This window comes from Salvelinus namaycush, unplaced genomic scaffold (assembly GCF_016432855.1).
Source record: "Salvelinus namaycush isolate Seneca unplaced genomic scaffold, SaNama_1.0 Scaffold342, whole genome shotgun sequence".
In the NCBI taxonomy this organism is placed as follows: Eukaryota; Metazoa; Chordata; class Actinopteri; order Salmoniformes; family Salmonidae; genus Salvelinus; species Salvelinus namaycush.
Genome location: NW_024060364.1, coordinates 76,798 through 97,594, shown reverse-complemented (window position 1 = coordinate 97,594; position 20,797 = coordinate 76,798). Strand labels below are relative to the sequence as shown.

The window sequence follows — 20,797 nt, the reverse complement described above, 5'->3', positions numbered from 1 at the left end:
GCAGACCTTTCCATATATTTCTGATAACTCTATAAAAGACAACTCACCCATTCCAATTTACAATATAATTTAATAGCGAAATACCCTTTTCAAACTGTTTCCCATAAATACAGGTATTTTATCAACCAGCACATTTAAATTCAGCATTAATATTTGTTCTATCTTTTCAGGTGGATGAAATGTAAATTGTAGCCAGCTCTGCAATGCTTGTTTGAAAAAGATACTTAGAAAAAGGTATCATTTGCAATCAATCAAAAATGAGACATCAAAATCTGTACACAGGCAAAAGCGCTATTTAAACAGTGGATTAACTTTTCTTAGTATTTTACTTGAGAACCATTTAGGGTTCAAATAAATCTTTTGACAAAGTGAAGATTTTAGAGATGTTTAGTGCTTTTATATTTAATAATATCACAACACCCAATTCATATTCATTATATAGCCAGCTAGGCCTGCATACCACCCATCATCCCACTGCTGGTTTGCTTCTGAAGCTAAGCTAAGCAGGGTTGGTCCTGGTAAGTCCCTGGATGGGAGAACAGATGCTTCTGGAAGTGGTGTTGGAGGGTCAGTAGGAGGCACCCTTTCCTCTTGTCTAAAACATATCCCAATGACCAAAGGCAGTAGGGTGCCGTCTTTTGGATGGGACGTTACATGGGTGTCCTGACTCTCTGTGGTCACTAAAGATCCCATGGCACTGATCGCAAGAGTAGGGGTGTTAACCACAGTGTCCTGGTTAAATTCCCAATCTTTCCTTCATACCATCATGGCCACCTAATCATCCCCGGTTTAGAATTGGCTCATTCATCCCCCCTCTTCTCCCCTGTAACTATTCCCCAGGTTGTTGCTGTAAATGAGTATGTGTTCTCAGACAACTTACCTGTTTAAATACAAATATACAAATGGATAAATATAGATAGGCACACTGTATCTTGTCTGGTTTAGCGTCCCAGATAAAGCTGTCTGTTTTCTGTTTAAATTCATTGTGTAGGGCCCATTTAATATTTTTTCATATGAATACCAATCATTTCTACTTCACCGTCAGCCCATTTTAAATATGAACTGCATAGTAATGTAAAAGTTGTATTTTTTAAAGATCCAATACGTAATATTGTACACTTCTCATAATTAGGTTTAAGTCCAGAGAGTCCAGAAAAGTTATCTAGATCTTCAATGAGACATTACAGGGATCTAGCTAGCAGACTAAATATAAAACTTGAGTAATCGGCATACATGGACACCTTTGTTTTTAAGCCTTGGATTTCTAATCCTCTAATGTTGTTATTTGATATGATTTAATAGCTGACATTTCGATGGCCATAACGAATAGATATGGTGACAGCGGACACCCTTGTTTAACCTCTAATTCCTCCCAAACCCGGATCCGGGAGCACCCCCATCAGTAAAAAAGCTGACTTGCATAGCCTAGCATAGCGTCACAAGTAAATACTAGCATCTAAATATCATTAAATCACAAGTCCAAGACACCAGATGAAAGATACACATCTTGTGAATCCAGCCATCATTTCTGATATTTAAAATGTTTTACAGGGAAGACACAATATGTAAATCTATTAGCTAACCACGTTAGCAAAAGACACCACTTTTTTTACTCCACCATTTTTTTACTGCATCAGTAGCTATCACAAATTCGACCAAATAAAGATATAAATAGCCACTAACCAAGAAACAACTTCATCAGATGACAGTCTGATAACATATTTATTGTATAGCATATGTTTTGTTCGAAAAATGTGCATATTTCAGGTATAAATCATAGTTTACCATTGCAGCCACCATCACAACTCTCACCAAAGCGACTAGAATAACTACAGAGAGCAACGTGAATTACCTAAATACTCATCATAAAACATTTCTGAAAAATACACAGCGTACAGCAAATGAAAGACAAACATCTTGTGAATCCAGCCAATATTTCAGATTTTTTAAGTGTTTTACAGCAAAAACACAATATAGCGTTATATTAGCTTACCACAATAGCAAACCACAACAGCATTGATTCAAGCCAAAAATAGCGATAACGTATAAACCACCAAAATATATAAATATTTTCACTGACCTGCTCAGAATTCTTCAGATGACAGTCCTATAACATCATATTACACAATGCATATAGAGTTTGTTCGAAAATGTGCATATTTAGCGGCACAAATCGTGGTTATACAATGAGAAAGGTAGCCAAGCTGCCAAGAAAATGTCGGGAGAAATCTTGGGAGAGGCACCTATTCTAATCGATAAATAATCATAAACTTGACTAAAAAATACAGGTTGGACAGCAAATGAAAGATAAATTATTTCTTAATGCAATCGCTGTGTTACATTTTTAAAATTAACGTTACTACAACATACAGCGTGCGTTAAAGCGAGGCTGCACTGAAATTAATGGCGGCTTATGCATTTTACATTTTTCTACAGAACAACGAATTAACAGCATAAATAGTTCTTACTTTTTGATGAACTCCCATCAGAATCTTGGGAAAGGTGTCCTTTGTCCAAAATAATCGTTGCTCGGTTGTAGAATGTCGTCTTCAACGTTGCAATTAGCAGTAAACATTAGCATGTGAGCCAGAGATACCCAACTCACTAGAACGCCACAAAAAGAAATACCCGAAAATCGCAATATACTGACATAAACTGATATAATTCGGTTTAAAATAACAACATTATGATGTCTTTAACGCCTATATCGAATAAAAACACAGCCGGATATTTCTAAGAGCTATAACCGAAGGTTCTAGTACGATATGCCAAGGTCCTCCGTGCGTCAGAGCGAAGAGGGAAAAGACCAGACACTTCCTTGCCAAGCTATTTATAACCTTTCAGATCTACGTAGACTCCATTTCAAGTCTCACTATTCGCTAACATCCAGGGGAAGGCGTATGCAGTGCATCTCAACCAATAGAAGACAGGCAGATTTATAAACAGATCTCAGAGCAGCTTGCAGAATTCTACATTCTCACATCCACATAGGAAAATTGCTCTAAGTCCAGTTCTGTTTCACTCACAGATATAATTCAAACGGTTTTAGAAACTAGAGAGTGTTTTCTATCCAATAGTAATAATAATATGCATATTGTACGAGCAAGAATTGAGTACGAGGCAGTTTAATTTGGGAACGAAATTATTACAAAGTGCTAACAGCACCCCCTATTGTCAAGAAGTTAACTTCTTTGGGCTGCAAGCCCGAAGCCGGGCACAATATGACAACAGCCACTTCAAGTGCAGGGCGGAAATTCTAAATATATTTTTTAGAAATATTTAACTTTCACACATTAACAAGTCCAATACAGCATATGAAAGATAAACATCTTGTGAATCCAGCCAACATGTCCGATTTTTAAAATGTTTTACAGCGAAAACACCACGTATGTTAGCTCACCACCAAATACAAAAAAGGACAGACATTTTTCACAGCACAGGTAGCATGCACAAAACCAACCTAACTAACCAAGAACCAACCAAACTAACCAAGAAACAACTTCATCAGATGACAGTCTTATAACATGTTATTCAATAAATCTATGTTTTCTTCGAAAAATTTGCATATTTGAGCTATAAATCAGTTTTACATTGCAGCTACCATCACAGCTACCGTCAGAAATAGCACCGAAGCAGCCAGAGTAATTACAGACACCAACATCAAATACCTAAATACTCATCATAAAACATTTCTGAAAAATACATGGTGTACAGCAAATGAAAGACAGGCATCTTGTGATTCCAGCCAATATTTCCGATTTCTTAAGTGTTTTACAGCGAAAACACAATATAGCATTATATTAGCTTACCACAATAGCCAGAAACACAAGCCATTTACCAGCAGCAAATGTTAGCGATCGTAACAAACCAGCAAAAGATATATAATTTTTGACTAACCTTGATAAGCTTCATCAGATGACAGTCCTATAACATCAGGTTATACATACACTTATGTTTTGTTCGAAAATGTGCATATTTAGAGCTGAAATCAGTGGTTGTACATTGTGCTAACGTAGCATCTTTTTCCCAGAATGTGCGGATATTTTTATGACAGTCAACTATTCTGACCAAATAACTATACATAAACGTTACTAAAAAATACATGTTGTATAGGAAATGATAGATACACTAGTTCTTAATGCAATCGCCGTGTTAGAATTCTAAAAATAACTTCATTACGACATCCAGCTTAGTTATAGCGAGAGAGTACCCAAAATCTGGGCGCAAACGACTATTTCACATGTTCGACAGATATATGAAATAGCATCATAAAATGGGTCCTACTTTTGACGATCTTCCATCAGAATGTTGTACAAGGGGTCCTTTGTCCAGAACAATCGTTGTTTGGATTTAGAATGTCCTCTTCTCCAGTCAATTAGCACGGAAAGCTAGCAAAGTGGCGCGAAGCTCTCCTTCCTGAACATACGCAGACAAAGCAACACGCCTAACGTCCCGAAAAAATTTCAATAATCTAATAAAACTATATTGAAAAAACTTACTTTACGATGATATTGTCACATGTATCAAATAAAATCAAAGCCGGAGATATTAGTCGTCTATAACGACAGCTTATCAGAAGGCAAAACCAGGTCCCTTCACGCGCTCTCCAGCAAAACAGGAAACTGGTGACACGTCATACAAAGAGCTTTTATTCGACCCCAGATCAAGTTATACACTCCATTTCTTCTCTCACTGCCTGTCGACATCTAGTGGAAGACGTATGAAGTGCATGTATTCTAATAAATATCAAGGACATTTATAGGCAGGCCCTAGAACAGAGCATCGATTTCAGATTTTCCACTTCCTGTCAGGAAGTTTGCTGCAAAATGAGTTCTGTTTTACTCACAGATATAATTCAAACGGTTTTAGAAACTAGAGAGTGTTTTCTATCCAATAGTAATAATAATATGCATATTGTACGAGCAAGAATTGAGTACGAGGCCGTTTGAAATGGGCACCTTTTATCCAGGCTACTCAATACTGCCCCTGCAGCCCAAAGAGGTTAACTCTCTGAGAAGTAGCCGCTATTTACTATTTTACACCTGGGGTTGCTATCCAGTACTTTTACCCATTTCTAAGAGAATCACCGAAATTGTAAACATCCAGGCATTTTATGGCTACATTTGTAGTCCGTAATTGCCTGTAGACCCTGCCACATACGTCTCTTGTCTGGGCCATTGAATTGCGATTCCATTTTGTCCCTATACTGACATTCTGCTTGTTTGATTGCCTTGCAGAGGGAATAACTACACTGTTTATATTCAGCTTTATTCCCCGACCTCTTTCCATGGTTGAATGCGGTGGTTTGCGCTTTCAGTTTTGCGCGAAAGCTGCCTTCTATCCACAGTTTCTGGTTGGGGTAGGTTTTAATAGTAACACTGGGTACAACCTCTCCAATGCACATTTTAATAAATTCACTCACAGAGTCGGCGTATAAATCGATTTTATTGTCTGAGGCTTCCCGGAATATTTTCCAGTCCACGTGATCAAAACAATCTTGAAGCGTCGATTCCGATCGGTCAGACCAGCGTTGAATGGTTTTAGTCACGGGTACATCCTGCTTGAGTTTCTGCCTATAGGGCGGTATGAGCAAGATGGAGTCCTGGTTGGATTTGCCGAAAGGAGGGCGGGGGAGGGCCTTGTATGGATCGCGGAAGTTAGATTAACAGTGGTCGAGTGTTTTGCTCGAGCAGGTACGAAAGTCAATGTGCTGGTAAAATTGAGGTAGTCTTGTTCTCAAAATAGCTTTCCTAACATCCCCAGCTTCAATAAATCAGCCTGAGGATATATGGTTTCCGGGGGAAGGGGGGAGTATACACGGCCGTGACTATAATCAAAGAGAATTGTCTTGGGAGATAATGCGGTCGGCATTTGACTGTAAGGATTTCTAGGTCAAGTGAACAAAAGGACTTGAGTTACTGTATGTTCATAAACCACCACCCTTCCACTTACCAGAGAGATGTTTTTTTCTGTCGGCGCGACGCATGAAAAAAGCCGATGGCTGTATCGACTCTGACAACATATCCCGAGTGAGCAATGTTTCCGTGAAACATAGAATGTTACAATCTCTAATGTCTCTCTGGAAGGCAACTCGTGCCCTAATTTCATCCACAAATTACTACATCATTTCCAAAGGACTTGAAGCGAGGCGACCATCTCTGTCTGCGCCATCTTTTGATCATTTAGCTTCCTCCTTTACAATATAATTTGGAGAATCACAGGTAACTTTATTTTTGTAAATAGGTTACAATAGATGGTTCTAGAATAAGTTCTGCCATTTCTTTTTGTTTTTCCTCTAATTTATTTTGTATCTCTGTAGTTCTTTTTTTGCTTCCTGTACCATTAGAGAATGTATTTCCCTTGTTAGTCCTGTCTCTTTAGCCAGCAACTGCTTTTTTATTGTTGTTGAAAATTGAATTGAATAACCTCTCAAGTTACATTTAGGGGTATCCCAAACAATAAGGGGATTTGCTAAACTTATGTTGTACTGGAAAAATTCAATTATAAATGATTTTGTCTCAGTTAAAAATAAATTGTCGGGCCTCCCGGGTGGCGCAGTGGTCTAGGGCACTGCATCGCAGTGCTAGCTGCGCCACCAGAGTCTCTGGGTTCGCGCCCAGGCTCTGTCGCAGCCGGCCGCGACCAGGAGGTCCGTGGGGCGACGCACAATTGGCATAGCGTCGTCCGGGTTAGGGAGGGTTTGACCGGTAGGGATATCCTTGTCTCATCGCGCTCCAGCGACTCCTGTGGCGGGCCGGGCGCAGTGCGCGCTAACCAAGGGGGCCAGGTACACGGTGTTTCCTCCGACACATTGGTGCGGCTGGCTTCCGGGTTGGAGGCGCGCTGTGTTAAGAAGCAGTGCGGCTTGGTTGGGTTGTGCTTCGGAGGACGCATGGCTTTCGACCTTCGTCTCTCCCGAGCCCGTACGGGAGTTGTAGCGATGAGACAAGATAGTAATTACTAGCGATTGGATACCACGAAAATTGGGGAGAAAAGGGGGTAAAATTTATAAAAAAATTAAATAAATAAATTGTCACCCAGTAAACTTTGATTACATGTTCAATATCCCCATCCACGTGGACATTCCGTAAGAGTTATGTGAAAGCCAATTAGATGTTGATCCGATCGCATTCGGTCTCCTATTGGCCATTGGTTTGATTTGGAATGAGCACAGCAGTACCACGGGACATATTAATGATGGTATAATATAAATAAAAAATTAACTGTGTGGATCACGCCGCCAGTTCCTGGTTGCTGATATTCTGGTTCGCCTAATTTCAGTTTGACAAAAGTATAGTGTCGCATCATTGTATCATCTAAACTGCAGTGAAATATATTTTCAGACCAAAAAGTACTATTTTCAGCTGTTGAACACTGGTGTACAAAAATGTCACTCATCATTGTATTAGCGCACTACAGATCTACCACTTAGACTTGATTTCAATGAGGGATAGATCAATGTTGGTGTATTGCCAAAATGTGTGGGACAGTGCCAGAGATACCTTTGAGGAGAGGGGGAAACTCCATTGGCATTGTATTAACGCACGCTGTATGTCGTAGTAATGTTAATTTGAAAAATCTAACACAGCGGTTGCATTAAGAACTAATGTATCTTTCATTTGCTGTCCAACCTGTATTTTTTAGTCAAGTTTATGATTAGTTATTGATTAGATTAGGTGCCTCTCCCAAGATTTCTCCCGACATTTTGTTGGCAGCTTGGCTACTATTCTCATTGTATAACCACGATTTGTGCCGCTAAATATGCACATTTTCGAACAAACAATATATGTATTGTGTAATATGATGTTATAGGACTGTCATCTGATGAAGTTTTGAGAAGGTTAGTGAAAAATGTCATATCTTTTCCTGGTTTATTCGCTATCGCTAACGTGCATGAATCAATGCTGCTGTGTGGTTGGCTATTGTAGTAAGCTAATATAATGCTAAATTGTGTTTTCGCTGTAAAACACTTAAAGAATCTGAAATATTGGCTGGATTCACAAGATCTTTGTCTTTCATTTGCTGTACGCTGTGTATTTTTCATAAATGTTTTATGATGAGTATTTAGGTAATTCACGTTGCTCTCTGTAGTTATTCTAGTTGCTTTGGTGAGAGTTGTGATGGTGGCTGCAAAACTATGTAAAACTATGATTTATACCTGAAATATGCACATTTTCCGAACAAAACATATGCTATACAATAAATATTTTATCAGACTGTCATCTGATGAAGTTGTTTCTTGGTTAGTGACTATTTATATCTTTATTTGGTCGAATTTGTGATAGCTACCTATGCAGGAAAAAAATGGTGGGAAAAAAAAGTTGTGTCTTTTGCTAAATCAGAAATGATGGCTGGATTCACAAGATGTGTATCTTTCATTTGGTGTCTTGGACTTGTGATTTCATGAACATTTTATTATATGATATCCCTGTGGCTTTAGAATAGGCTATGCTAGTCAGCTTTTTTGATGGGGGGGATCCCGGATCCGGGTTTGTGACTCGTTAGAACAAGTGTATCTTTAATTCTATGTAAAACATGTATCTTTCATCAAAGTTTATGATGAGTATTTCTGTTATTTGACGTGGCTCTCTGCAATTTCTCTGGATATTTTGGAGGCATTTCTGAACATGGCGCCAATGTAAACGGAGGTTTTTGGATATAAATGTGAACTTAATCGAACAAGACATATATGTATTGTGTAACATGAAGTCCTATGAGTGTCATCTGATGAAGATCATCAAAGGTTAGTGATTAATTTTATCTCTATTTGTGCTTTTTGTGACTCGTCTCTGGCTGGAAAAATGGCTGAATTTTTCTGTGCGTTGGTGGTGACCTAACATAATCGTTTGTGGTGCTTTCGCTGAAAAGCCTATTTGAAATCGGACACTTTGGTGGGATTAACAACAAGATTACCTTTAAAATGGTATAAGATACATGTATGTTTGAGAAATTTTAATTATGAGATTTCTGTTGTTTGATTTTGGCGCCCTGCACTTTCACTGGCTGTTGTCATATCGATCCCGTTTTCCGGGATTGCAGCCATAAGAAGTTTTAATGCCCATTTTGTATGTTGCCCATATGTTGTCAATGGCCTGCTCAGTGCGTTCTGGACTATTCTGGAACAAGGAGAGCTCTTCAAGGAGTGAATGGGAATCAATTGGGCGCTAGCTGAAAAACCCAACTTTAGCATGAATTCCGTGAACAAGTGCAAAATTGCAACTTTAATCCGAGATGTTTGATAATATCGTATTGCTTTGGAATAGTGACATTATCTACTTTTGAGGAAAATAGGCAGGTTTCTCGACTTTGAGAAGGCATTGCGTGATGATTAGCCTAGCAATCGTCTGACGCATTATGACAACGTGAATGTGATTCGTCAAAAGTTTGTGGGGCGTTATACGTTTCTCCATTCATTGCCAATTGGAGTTTATCTCCTACTGTTCTCTAAAAATGGAAAGCAGCCTTAGCAAGTTTTCCAAAAATATCACCAACATGTATCCTGCTTCACAAGAGGATCCAGCCTGCTTGACCATGTACAAGCAAAACATCCGTGATAAGTACAGCGGTCTAAGGCACTGCATCTCAGTGCTAGAGACGTTACTACAGACCCGGGTTCGGCCGGTGGGGCTTTACTTGACCCAAGTCACCAGTTTAATTGCGTTTCCTCCGACACATTGATACATCTGGCTTCCAGGTTAATTAACTTCTCTAGGATAGGGGGCAGCATTTTCACATTTGGATGTGTGCCCAGAGTAAACTGCCTCCTACTAGGTCCCAGATGCTAATATATACATATTATTATTAGTATTACTATTGGATAGAAAACACTCTGAAGTTTCTAAAACTGTTTGAATCATGTCTGTGACTATAACATAACTTATTTGGCAGGCAAAACCCCGAGGACAAACCATTCAGATTTTATTTTTTGAGGTCACTCTCTTTTCAATGTGTTTTCATTGGGAATCCAGATTTTTAAGGGACCTTCCTGTAGTTCCTATCACTTCCACTGGATGGCAACAGTCTTTAGAAATTGGTTGAGGTTTTTCCTTTGAGAAATGAAGAAGTAGCCATGTTCAGAATGAGTTTCCAGTGAAGTGTACTGTTAGTTAGAGGTGCGTGACCAGAAGGCATGCTACACATTGTTTTCCTCCGGTGTTGAACACAGATCATCCCATCTTCAATTTTATCGATTATTTACGTAAAAAAATACCGAAAGTTGTATTACAAAAGTAGTTTGAAATGTTTGGACAAAGCTTACAGGTAAATGTTGAGATATTTTGTAGTCACGTTGTGCAAGTTGGAACTGATGTTTTTATGGATCAAACGCGCCAAATAAATGGACATTTTGGATATATATCAACGGAATTAATCGAACAAAAGGACCATTTGTGATGTTTATGGGACATATTGGAGTGCCAACAGAAGAAGCTCGTCAAAGGTTAGGCATGAATTATATCTTTATTTCTGCGTTTTGTGTCGCGCCGGGAGGGTTGAAATATGATGGTCTGTGATTGTTAGCTGGGGTGCTATCCTCAAACTTGCATCGCTTGTCAAGGACTTCAGACTATCACAGACTGCAAAAGGCAATCCTGCTGTGCCATGCCCACCAAAGCCTCCCTCTCAGACGAGCTTAACTCATTCTATGTCCGCTTCGAGGTAGACAATACCAAGTCATCATGGAGAACTCTTGCTGCTCTGAATGACCAGGTGCTTTCACTCTCCGAGGCAGACGTGAAGAAAAACTCTCAAGAGAAGGTACTCACAAAGCCGTTGGCCAAGATAGAATCTTTGGCAGCATGCTCAGAGTGTGTGCTGACCAGCTGGCGGCCATCTTCTCGGACATCTTCAACCTGTACCTGTCCTTGGCTGCAGTACCCACCTGCTTTAAGGAGACACTGAATCAACACAGGTGACCCCCAGGGGTGTGTGCTCAGCCTCCTCCTGTGCTCCCTGTTCACCCATGACTGCGTAGCTTTGCACAACACCACGGTTGTAGGCCTGATAACCAACAATGACGAGTCAGTCTGTAGGGAGCAGGTATGTGAACTGGCATTGTGGTGTCATGACAACCTCTCCCTCAACGTTAGCAAAACAAAGGATTTGATTGTTGACTTTTGGAAGCCGAGGAGGGAACATACCCCGGATCCACATCAACGGGACTGCAGTAGAGAGAGTCACAAGTTTTAAGTTTCTCAGCGACTACATCACTGCGGACTCGTCATGGACCAACATGACAACAGCGTCTCTACCTTCTAAGGTGGCTGAAGAAAGTTGCCATGCTGCCTCCTCTCTAAATACTACTACTGCACCATCGAGAGCGTCCTGAGCGGATGCATCATGGCCTGGTATGGCAATTACTCCGTCCACAACTGCAAGGCACTCCAGCGGGTTAGTCAACAACACCTCTGCAACGCTGATCCTCAAGACTGGGGCCCCACACGGGTGTGTGCTCAGCCTCCTCCTGTGCTCCCTGTTCACCCATGATTGCGTGGCAACTCAATCGTCAATTTTGCTGACAACAGTGGTAGGCCTGATTACCAACAATGACGAGACAGCCTACGGGAATGATTTGAGGGCCCTGACGGAATGATGCCAGGAAAATAACCTCTCCCTCAATGTCAACAAAACAAAGGAGATGATCGTGGACTACTGTAGACAGCAGATTGAGCTAGTCCCCATCCATGTCAACAGGACCGCACTGGAGAGGATGAAGAGCTTCAAGTTATAACTATAAAGCTGAAATAGTCCATTCACAGAGTCAGTGTGGTGAAAGCTCAACAGCGCCTCTTCAACTTCAGGAGGCTGAAGAAATGTGGCTAGTCCTCTAAGGCCCTCATGAAATTCTACATGTGCACCATTGAGACGATCATGTAGGGCTGTATCAACGCCTGGTCCGGAATTTGCAACCACAGGGCTCTCCAAATGGTGGTGCGGACAGCCCAACGCATCAACGGGGGCACACTGCCTGCCTCCAAGACATCTCCAGCACTCCAGCACACACAGATAGGCCAAGAAGATCATCAAGGGCCTCAGCCACCCGAGCCATGGCCTTGTCTCCCCGCTACCATCTAGAAGGAGTTGATAGTACAGGTGCATCAAAGTTAACCCCAAGAGACTGAGAAACTGGAGATAGAAGTTTCTTACTCCAGGCATTCGGACGTTGAAATAGTAACCTCTAGCCGGCCTCCGCCCAGAACCCTGCCCAATCTTAGTCACTGTTAAAAGCAGGGTACTGGGCTGATACCAACTGGTACTCTACCCTGTACCGTAGAGACTGCTGCCATATGTACATAGTCATTCAACACGGTTCACTTTAATAATGTTTACAGTAGAGTACCTGTACTGGGGTTCTGTGGTTCACCAAACTGCCTTCAAGTGCAGCGGTCTCCCTTCACAGGAGTGGCAACTGGGAACATATAAATTAACAAAATCACTCGGACCAGCCTTTCTGGACCGTGGCGGTAAAGCCTGATAAGTGCAACACCCAAAGGGCTCGCACGTTGACGGGCAAGGCACCTGTCCAGCAGCCCTGAGAATTTAAGAGGTAATTTAGGCAATTCAAGGCAATTTACTGCACATACAGTTATGCAATGTTTGCTCAAGAGTATAATTAATTGGCTGATCCCTCCTGATGACCCGGATTGAATAAAGGGGTGCGTTCAGCAGGATGCAACCTTTTGGAAGGTTCAGATAACAATATGCTATTTTGAACAAATATGTCTCTCCGACATGTAGATTCAGGAAATACGTTGTCTCTATTCATGAAATGTATATCTGCAATTATCCAAGGTTTTTTGACTGAACGTGGCCCATGTAATTCTTCCTTAACGAAGAAGCACCACCTAGATGGCTACTTTAAAATGTTGGAAGCCCTCAATGGCAGTGTTCATGTCAAAATGGATTTCATCCATCTAGAGTCCTCTATCTAACTCCATGAGACTGACTCAATAGCCAGGTATAGACCAGCAAACGCCGGCCCCTAATTGCAATGAGGTGCACCTGGAGACAAAGAGATACACCTGGGTTAATTAAGACATGTCACATAACATAAATACCAGGTGTATTGGGTCTTATAATCATCAGTTGCATTTTCTCTGTTACTACCACTCCTGTACCTGGAATCATGCGCATGTTCAGACTGACGGTGGTCACATGTGAGTATACAAAATCTGTATCTGATGCAGATTAGAATTTAAATATAGACGATCAAATGTTAGTAATAGAAGAATGTCATATGATTTGAGGGACATTCAGTTCCTATTGGGCAAAAAAGTATTCAAAACAAAGTCATATAACAAATGTCACATTTTGTGCCTGGAATAAGAGACCAAATGCTCAACTTGACTATAATACACTTAGTATAACTGAAATGTATTAGTATAGAGACCAATGCTGAATTCTAGCTTCATGGTCCAAGTGCATATGTTGTGAGATGTTGCTGAACTAGCTGTGTGATGTTGTTTCAGTGCTGGCTGCAGCTTGCTGTACACTAACGGATGGAGGTACTGTATGTAATAATGATGATACTACTTAACCAAGCTAATGTGAGTGGTGTGTAATTCCTGTTTATTTGTCCTGGCAGCAATCAGCATCACATGTGAAGGCTCTGATGCTTTACTGCAATGTGGTAAGCTAGTCAACCCTACAGTATACTCACCGACCACCTATGCTAGTTTCTACTGTAGATTAGCATCACTAGCCCACACCATAGAGACCCAGACTTGGCTCTCCTTTGTCCCTCACCTTTCTCCTTTTCATTGTCTCTTCCCCATCTCCCTCAGATGGAGGTAAGATTCAAATCAAGCGTGCCAACTATGGTCGTCGTCAACACGATGTGTGTTCCATTGGGCGCCCCGATAACCAACTCACCGACACCAACTGCCTCAGCCAATCCACCACCAGCAAGATGGCAGAAAGGTACTGGAACCTGTGTTTACCTGTAGGAACTCCTTGACTAGTGTTAACCAGCAAGATGACAGAAAGGAACTCATGACCTCTACCTGTCTTTGAAACACAAAGATGCGGTGGGAAGAGCGAGTGTGTTGTGCCGGCATCCAATTTCGTTTTTGGAGACCCCTGTGTCGGGACTTACAAGTACCTGGACATCAAATACTCCTGTGTCCAACAGCAAGAAACAAGTCAGTCTCTGAATGTGTGCTAATAACACTTAGTGGTGGGCACCAATATACATAATTAGATTCAACGTACTATCGGTATGACTGTGGCATGTTGGGATATTGTTTAATACTCCTACCCACTTTACTCTTTTGTAAAAGAGTGCACTCTGCTGATAGCTAGAAAAGGAATAGAATGGGTTGGTTCCACTATGGTACCAGCTTGCTAACTACGTTTTATTAAATGCCGTCTTATGGCCACAACGCTTCATACGTGCATGGGTTTCTCAACGTGTAAACCACCCTCACCTGCTAACTAACCCTAGCTAGCCAACAAGCTGTGGTTATTGAAAAATGTAGCCGGCAACAACTTTAGTTAGCGTAGCCTATAGGGAGGTCAGGGACCTGGAAGTGTGGTGCCAAGACGACAAAGGAACTGATTGTGGACTACAGGAAACGGAGGGCCGAGCCCCTCCCAACCAGGAGGCTAGAAATATTTGGGATCAGCCCTCCGATCCTCAATTCTACAGCTGCACCATAGAGCTTTTTGACTGGCTGCATCACCACTAGGTATGGCATCTGACTGCAAGGTGCTACAGAGGGTAGTGTGTACGGCCCAGTACATCACTCAGGCTGGGCTCCTTGCCATCAGGATCTCGACACCACGTGTGTCTGAAGGCCCTACATACAGACTCGAGCCACCCAAGTCATACTGGTCTCTGCTACTCCATAACAAATGGTACGGGTGCACCAAGTCTGGAACCAACAGGACCCTGAATGGCTTCCACTTCCCCCAAGCCATAAAACTGCTGAATGACTACCCTGACCATCTGCATTGACCCTTTTTGCAGTAACCTTTTCGACTTGTCTCATATGCTGCTGCTGCTCCTTGTTACATGTACATATCTCGCTCAATTAGCCAGCAAGAACATGGAAGGGAAGTGTCTCGAGCTTATTTGATGGTTGTGCACACTTCATCTGGTTTACCACTGAATATGTTTCAGTGAACGGTAACTAGCTAGCGCAACTCCCACAGATTGGTAGGGTCTATAGCTAATCTGACAGATGGCACAGCACAAACTGCATAGAAATACAGATTTGGTGTAGCGGGTCGACCTGTTTCACCAGCTTACCAACTGTTCAAAAGGAAGTGAAACTACAAGGTAACGGTGGAAGATGACGCGCATAACTTTCTATACTTTAGTTCATGCCAACATGTTTAAAATGCACCTGAAATCAACATTCCCTATTAGTGCCCATCACTAACACTTCACCAGGAAAATGTGTGTCTTAATTTGTGTGGTGTAACTCCTGTGTTGTCCTTGCAGTAAGCAGCATCATATGTGAAGGCTCTGATTCTCAACTACTATGTGGTAAGCTGGTCAACACTACCGTACGGTGTATTCATGTGGTGACGTATGTTAGTCACTAGCCCACACAAACAACCAGATTTGGTAATCCTTTTCTTCGTTCTCTTCCTCAGATCGGGGTGAGATCCATATTCAGCGTGCCAACTATGGTCGTCGTCAACACGATGTGTGTTCCATTGGGCGCCCACATAAACAACTCAAAAACACCAACTGCCTCAGCCCATCCACCACCAGCACAATGGCAAAAAGGTACTGAAACCTTTAGTGTGCATATACCTGTAGGCACTCATTGGCTGTGATGTTAACCTCTACCTGTTTCACACAGGTGTGACGGAGAGCGCCAGTGTATCGTCAAGGTATCCAACTCCGTGTTCGGCGACCCCTGTGTCGGAACCTACAAGTACTTGGATGTGGCTTACACCTGTTACTGAATGTGAGTGTTGAATATGTTCATGCACACATGACTGGGAACTAGAATGCTGGTACTGATGGTTTGTCTTGCAGGATATCTTCCTGGGGAACCTGAAGATGCACAAGGCTTCTGGGACATTTTCATCGGGTCGTGCTGTTTTCCTCCAACCGCCAAATCTACTTCAGTGACCAATGTAAACCTGTGCATTTTGTGCTGAAACATTTCTTAAACCATTTCTGAACTGGTTGTTGGTCTGAATTAAATGACGTGGCTGGAAGACGATACTGGTTGCCTCTTGTATATTACTAAATGTCACACCAATATTACTGACCATGTGTCCGGTTTTCTCTCTTACACGGTGTTCACCGGTCTCATTTGTACCTGGGGCTAACGTGCCTTTGTCTTGATGTCTGTAATCTGTGCCCACCTTTAGGCAGTTGTAGACAAGTTTAATACTCATTGTGATCTCTTTCCTGACCACCTCAGGCGGTGTGATCTGGATGGTCAAACAATTTTTAAATCAATTGAACCTGCCTCTCAAATCACTGACGGGTAGTACTTATGCCATCAGCAGCCTTAATGGTCCTAATTTGTATTAATCACCAGCTAAGCTGGTCACAAAGCAGACCTGGATGGGTGAGAAATGTTTATACAATGTGTAGACCCTACAAACATGGATAGTTAAGTGGTTGGATCATGAACCAATTGTTACTGTGTAAATTCAGCTAGACTATTTCTTCTCTTACTAAACATACTTCCAGAGAAGCTGCCCAACTACATCACATTAGTCTAACAGCTTCTTATCCAGAGACACACAGGGTCACAGGCACGTCGACAAATCTCCCACAATGTCAAAGGGGGACCTGACTGATACAGCCATCCAAGAGCTGGCCCTCAACCATCACATTCCACCCTGAGAAATAAAATAATTCTATTCCCTGCCCTATGCACCACCAAATAAGAGAAACAACCATGAAAAACAGCCAGGCCAACAATGTTTGAGTGCATGTATGGCACCATGTCCATCTGAGTATTCATTTGTACAAACACCTGCATGGCATAAGCCTTAACTGTATCAACACAGCCCCTCAGTGTCATTCAAATGTATTGGTTTTATCTGGAATGTATTTTACATCTCATTCTATCCTTTGCCCAGCAACTTCACCCCCACTTGTCTCCAATTCCACATCCCAACCCTCAGCTTCCCTTAGCCCATCCCACCTGTCTCTGCTGGCCACACACTTTGGATTTCTACGCAGCATATTTCAACTATGCTGTGATTAACATACCATTTCCATTGAATAGACTCTACAGACTGTTGGAAAAACGTTAATAGTATTAGTAATTGATCTCCAACAGTATATCTAGGGTCAATTTTAGATCAATGTTTTGCATTTTCAACTATTCCTGAGCACCTACTTGAGGGCAATACTAAAATAAATGGTCAATTGATTCTGTATTCTCACTACGAAATCTGCATTAGCTGAAAAGCACAAGTCTTGAATCATCGAGAGGAATCTCTTCCCAACAATTTTGCAATCTGTATGGCACATAACATCCTGGTCCTCAAATGAAACTGGTATACATTCCTATTTATGCTATTTTTATTCCGCTGCAAGTTTTGATCCTGTTAAATTCGGCAGACAGACCACTTCCCTACCTCCTTCTGCTGCCACCTGCCTCCATTTTTGGTGTAATGCTGTAATCAATTGGTTATAATCTTGGACTGAGCAGACCTTTCCATATATTTCTGATAACTCTATAAAAGACAACTCACCCATTCCAATTTACAATATAATTTAATAACAAAATACCCTTTTCAAACTGTTTCCCATAAATACAGGTATTTTATCAACCAGCACATTTAAATTCAGCATTAATATTTGTTCTATCTTTTCAGGTGGATGAAATGTAAATTGTAGCCAGCTCTGCAATGCTTGTTTGAAAAAGATACTTAGAAAAAGGTATCATTTGCAATCAATCAAAAATGAGACATCAAAATCTGTACACAGGCAAAAGCGCTATTTAAACAGTGGATTAACTTTTCTTAGTATTTTACTTGAGAACCATTTAGGGTTCAAATAAATCTTTTGACAAAGTGAAGATTTTAGAGATGTTTAGTGCTTTTATATTTAATAATATCACAACACCCAATTCATATTCATTATATAGCCAGCTAGGCCTGCATACCACCCATCATCCCACTGCTGGTTTGCTTCTGAAGCTAAGCTAAGCAGGGTTGGTCCTGGTAAGTCCCTGGATGGGAGAACAGATGCTTCTGGAAGTGGTGTTGGAGGGTCAGTAGGAGGCACCCTTTCCTCTTGTCTAAAACATATCCCAACGACCAAAGGCAGTAGGGTGCCGTCTTTTGGATGGGACGTTACATGGGTGTCCTGACTCTCTGTGGTCACTAAAGATCCCATGGCACTGATCGCAAGAGTAGGGGTGTTAACCACAGTGTCCTGGTTAAATTCCCAATCTTTCCTTCATACCATCATGGCCACCTAATCATCCCCGGTTTAGAATTGGCTCATTCATCCCCCCTCTTCTCCCCTGTAACTATTCCCCAGGTTGTTGCTGTAAATGAGTATGTGTTCTCAGACAACTTACCTGTTTAAATACAAATATACAAATGGATAAATATAGATAGGCACACTGTATCTTGTCTGGTTTAGCGTCCCAGATAAAGCTGTCTGTTTTCTGTTTAAATTCATTGTGTAGGGCCCATTTAATATTTTTTCATATGAATACCAATCATTTCTACTTCACCGTCAGCCCATTTTAAATATGAACTGCATAGTAATGTAAAAGTTGTATTTTTTAAAGATCCAATACGTAATATTGTACACTTCTCATAATTAGGTTTAAGTCCAGAGAGTCCAGAAAAGTTATCTAGATCTTCAATGAGACATTACAGGGATCTAGCTAGCAGACTAAATATAAAACTTGAGTAATCGGCATACATGGACACCTTTGTTTTTAAGCCTTGGATTTCTAATCCTCTAATGTTGTTATTTGATATGATTTAATAGCTGACATTTCGATGGCCATAACGAATAGATATGGTGACAGCGGACACCCTTGTTTAACCTCTAATTCCTCCCAAACCCGGATCCGGGAGCACCCCCATCAGTAAAAAAGCTGACTAGCATAGCCTAGCATAGCGTCACAAGTAAATACTAGCATCTAAATATCATTAAATCACAAGTCCAAGACACCAGATGAAAGATACACATCTTGTGAATCCAGCCATCATTTCTGATATTTAAAATGTTTTACAGGGAAGACACAATATGTAAATCTATTAGCTAACCACGTTAGCAAAAGACACCACTTTCTTTACTCCACCATTTTTTTACTGCATCAGTAGCTATCACAAATTCGACCAAATAAAGATATAAATAGCCACTAACCAAGAAACAACTTCATCAGATGACAGTCTGATAACATATTTATTGTATAGCATATGTTTTGTTCGAAAAATGTGCATATTTCAGGTATAAATCATAGTTTACCATTGCAGCCACCATCACAACTCTCACCAAAGCGACTAGAATAACTACAGAGAGCAACGTGAATTACCTAAATACTCATCATAAAACATTTCTGAAAAATACACAGCGTACAGCAAATGAAAGACAAACATCTTGTGAATCCAGCCAATATTTCAGATTTTTTAAGTGTTTTACAGCAAAAACACAATATAGCGTTATATTAGCTTACCACAATAGCAAACCACAACAGCATTGATTCAAGCCAAAAATAGCGATAACGTATAAACCACCAAAATATATAAATATTTTCACTGACCTGCTCAGAATTCTTCAGATGACAGTCCTATAACATCATATTACACAATGCATATAGAGTTTGTTCGAAAATGTGCATATTTAGCGGCACAAATCGTGGTTATACAATGAGAAAGGTAGCCAAGCTGCCAAGAAAATGTCGGGAGAAATCTTGGGAGAGGCACCTATTCTAATCGATAAATAATCATAAACTTGACTAAAAAATACAGGTTGGACAGCAAATGAAAGATAAATTATTTCTTAATGCAATCGCTGTGTTACATTTTTAAAATTAACGTTACTACAACATACAGCGTGCGTTAAAGCGAGGCTGCACTGAAATTAATGGCGGCTTATGCATTTTACATTTTTCTACAGAACAACGAATTAACAGCATAAATAGTTCTTACTTTTTGATGAACTCCCATCAGAATCTTGGGAAAGGTGTCCTTTGTCCAAAATAATCGTTGCTCGGTTGTAGAATGTCGTCTTCAACGTTGCAATTAGCAGTAAACATTAGCATGTGAGCCAGAGATACCCAACTCACTAGAACGCCACAAAAAGAAATACCCGAAAATCGCAATATACTGACATAAACTGATATAATTCGGTTTAAAATAACAACATTATGATGTCTTTAACGCCTATATCGAATAAAAACACAGCCGGATATTTCTAAGAGCTATAACCGAAGGTTCTAGTACGATATGCCAAGGTCCTCCGTGCGTCAGAGCGAAGAGGGAAAAGACCAGACACTTCCTTGCCAAGCTATTTATAACCTTTCAGATCTACGTAGACTCCATTTCAAGTCTCACTATTCGCTAACATCCAGGGGAAGGCGTATGCAGTGCATCTCAACCAATAGAAGACAGGCAGATTTATAAACAGATCTCAGAGCAGCTTGCAGAATTCTACATTCTCACATCCACATAGGAAAATTGCTCTAAGTCCAGTTCTGTTTCACTCACAGATATAATTCAAACGGTTTTAGAAACTAGAGAGTGTTTTCTATCCAATAGTAATAATAATATGCATATTGTACGAGCAAGAATTGAGTACGAGGCAGTTTAATTTGGGAACGAAATTATTACAAAGTGCTAACAGCACCCCCTA

The 20,797-nt window shown here is 40.8% G+C and overlaps 1 protein-coding gene across 1 annotated transcript; it reads left to right on the top strand.

Moving 5' to 3' along the window:
- Window positions 1-13,123: 13,123 nt before the first annotated feature.
- LOC120040337 (L-rhamnose-binding lectin CSL3) lies at window positions 13,124-15,915 on the top strand. The gene is made up of 8 exons (XM_038985528.1): window positions 13,124-13,154; window positions 13,467-13,502; window positions 13,583-13,627; window positions 13,782-13,917; window positions 14,020-14,138; window positions 15,443-15,487; window positions 15,598-15,733; window positions 15,810-15,915. The coding sequence occupies exons 1-8, from the start codon at window positions 13,124-13,126 to the stop codon at window positions 15,913-15,915; spliced, it is 654 nt and encodes a 217-aa protein (XP_038841456.1).
- Window positions 15,916-20,797: the final 4,882 nt, after the last annotated feature.

What these genes read in the sequence shown, in the direction of transcription:
- LOC120040337 (XM_038985528.1), top strand. Translation starts at nt 13,124, where the DNA reads ATGCGCATGTTCAGACTGACGGTGGTCACAT. An exon ending in ACCAGCAAGATGGCAGAAAG is followed by an intron (nt 13,918 to 14,019) that starts GTACTGGAACCT and finishes TGAAACACAAAG; the next exon opens with ATGCGGTGGGAAGAGCGAGT. An exon ending in TGTCCAACAGCAAGAAACAA is followed by an intron (nt 14,139 to 15,442) that starts GTCAGTCTCTGA and finishes TTGTCCTTGCAG; the next exon opens with TAAGCAGCATCATATGTGAA.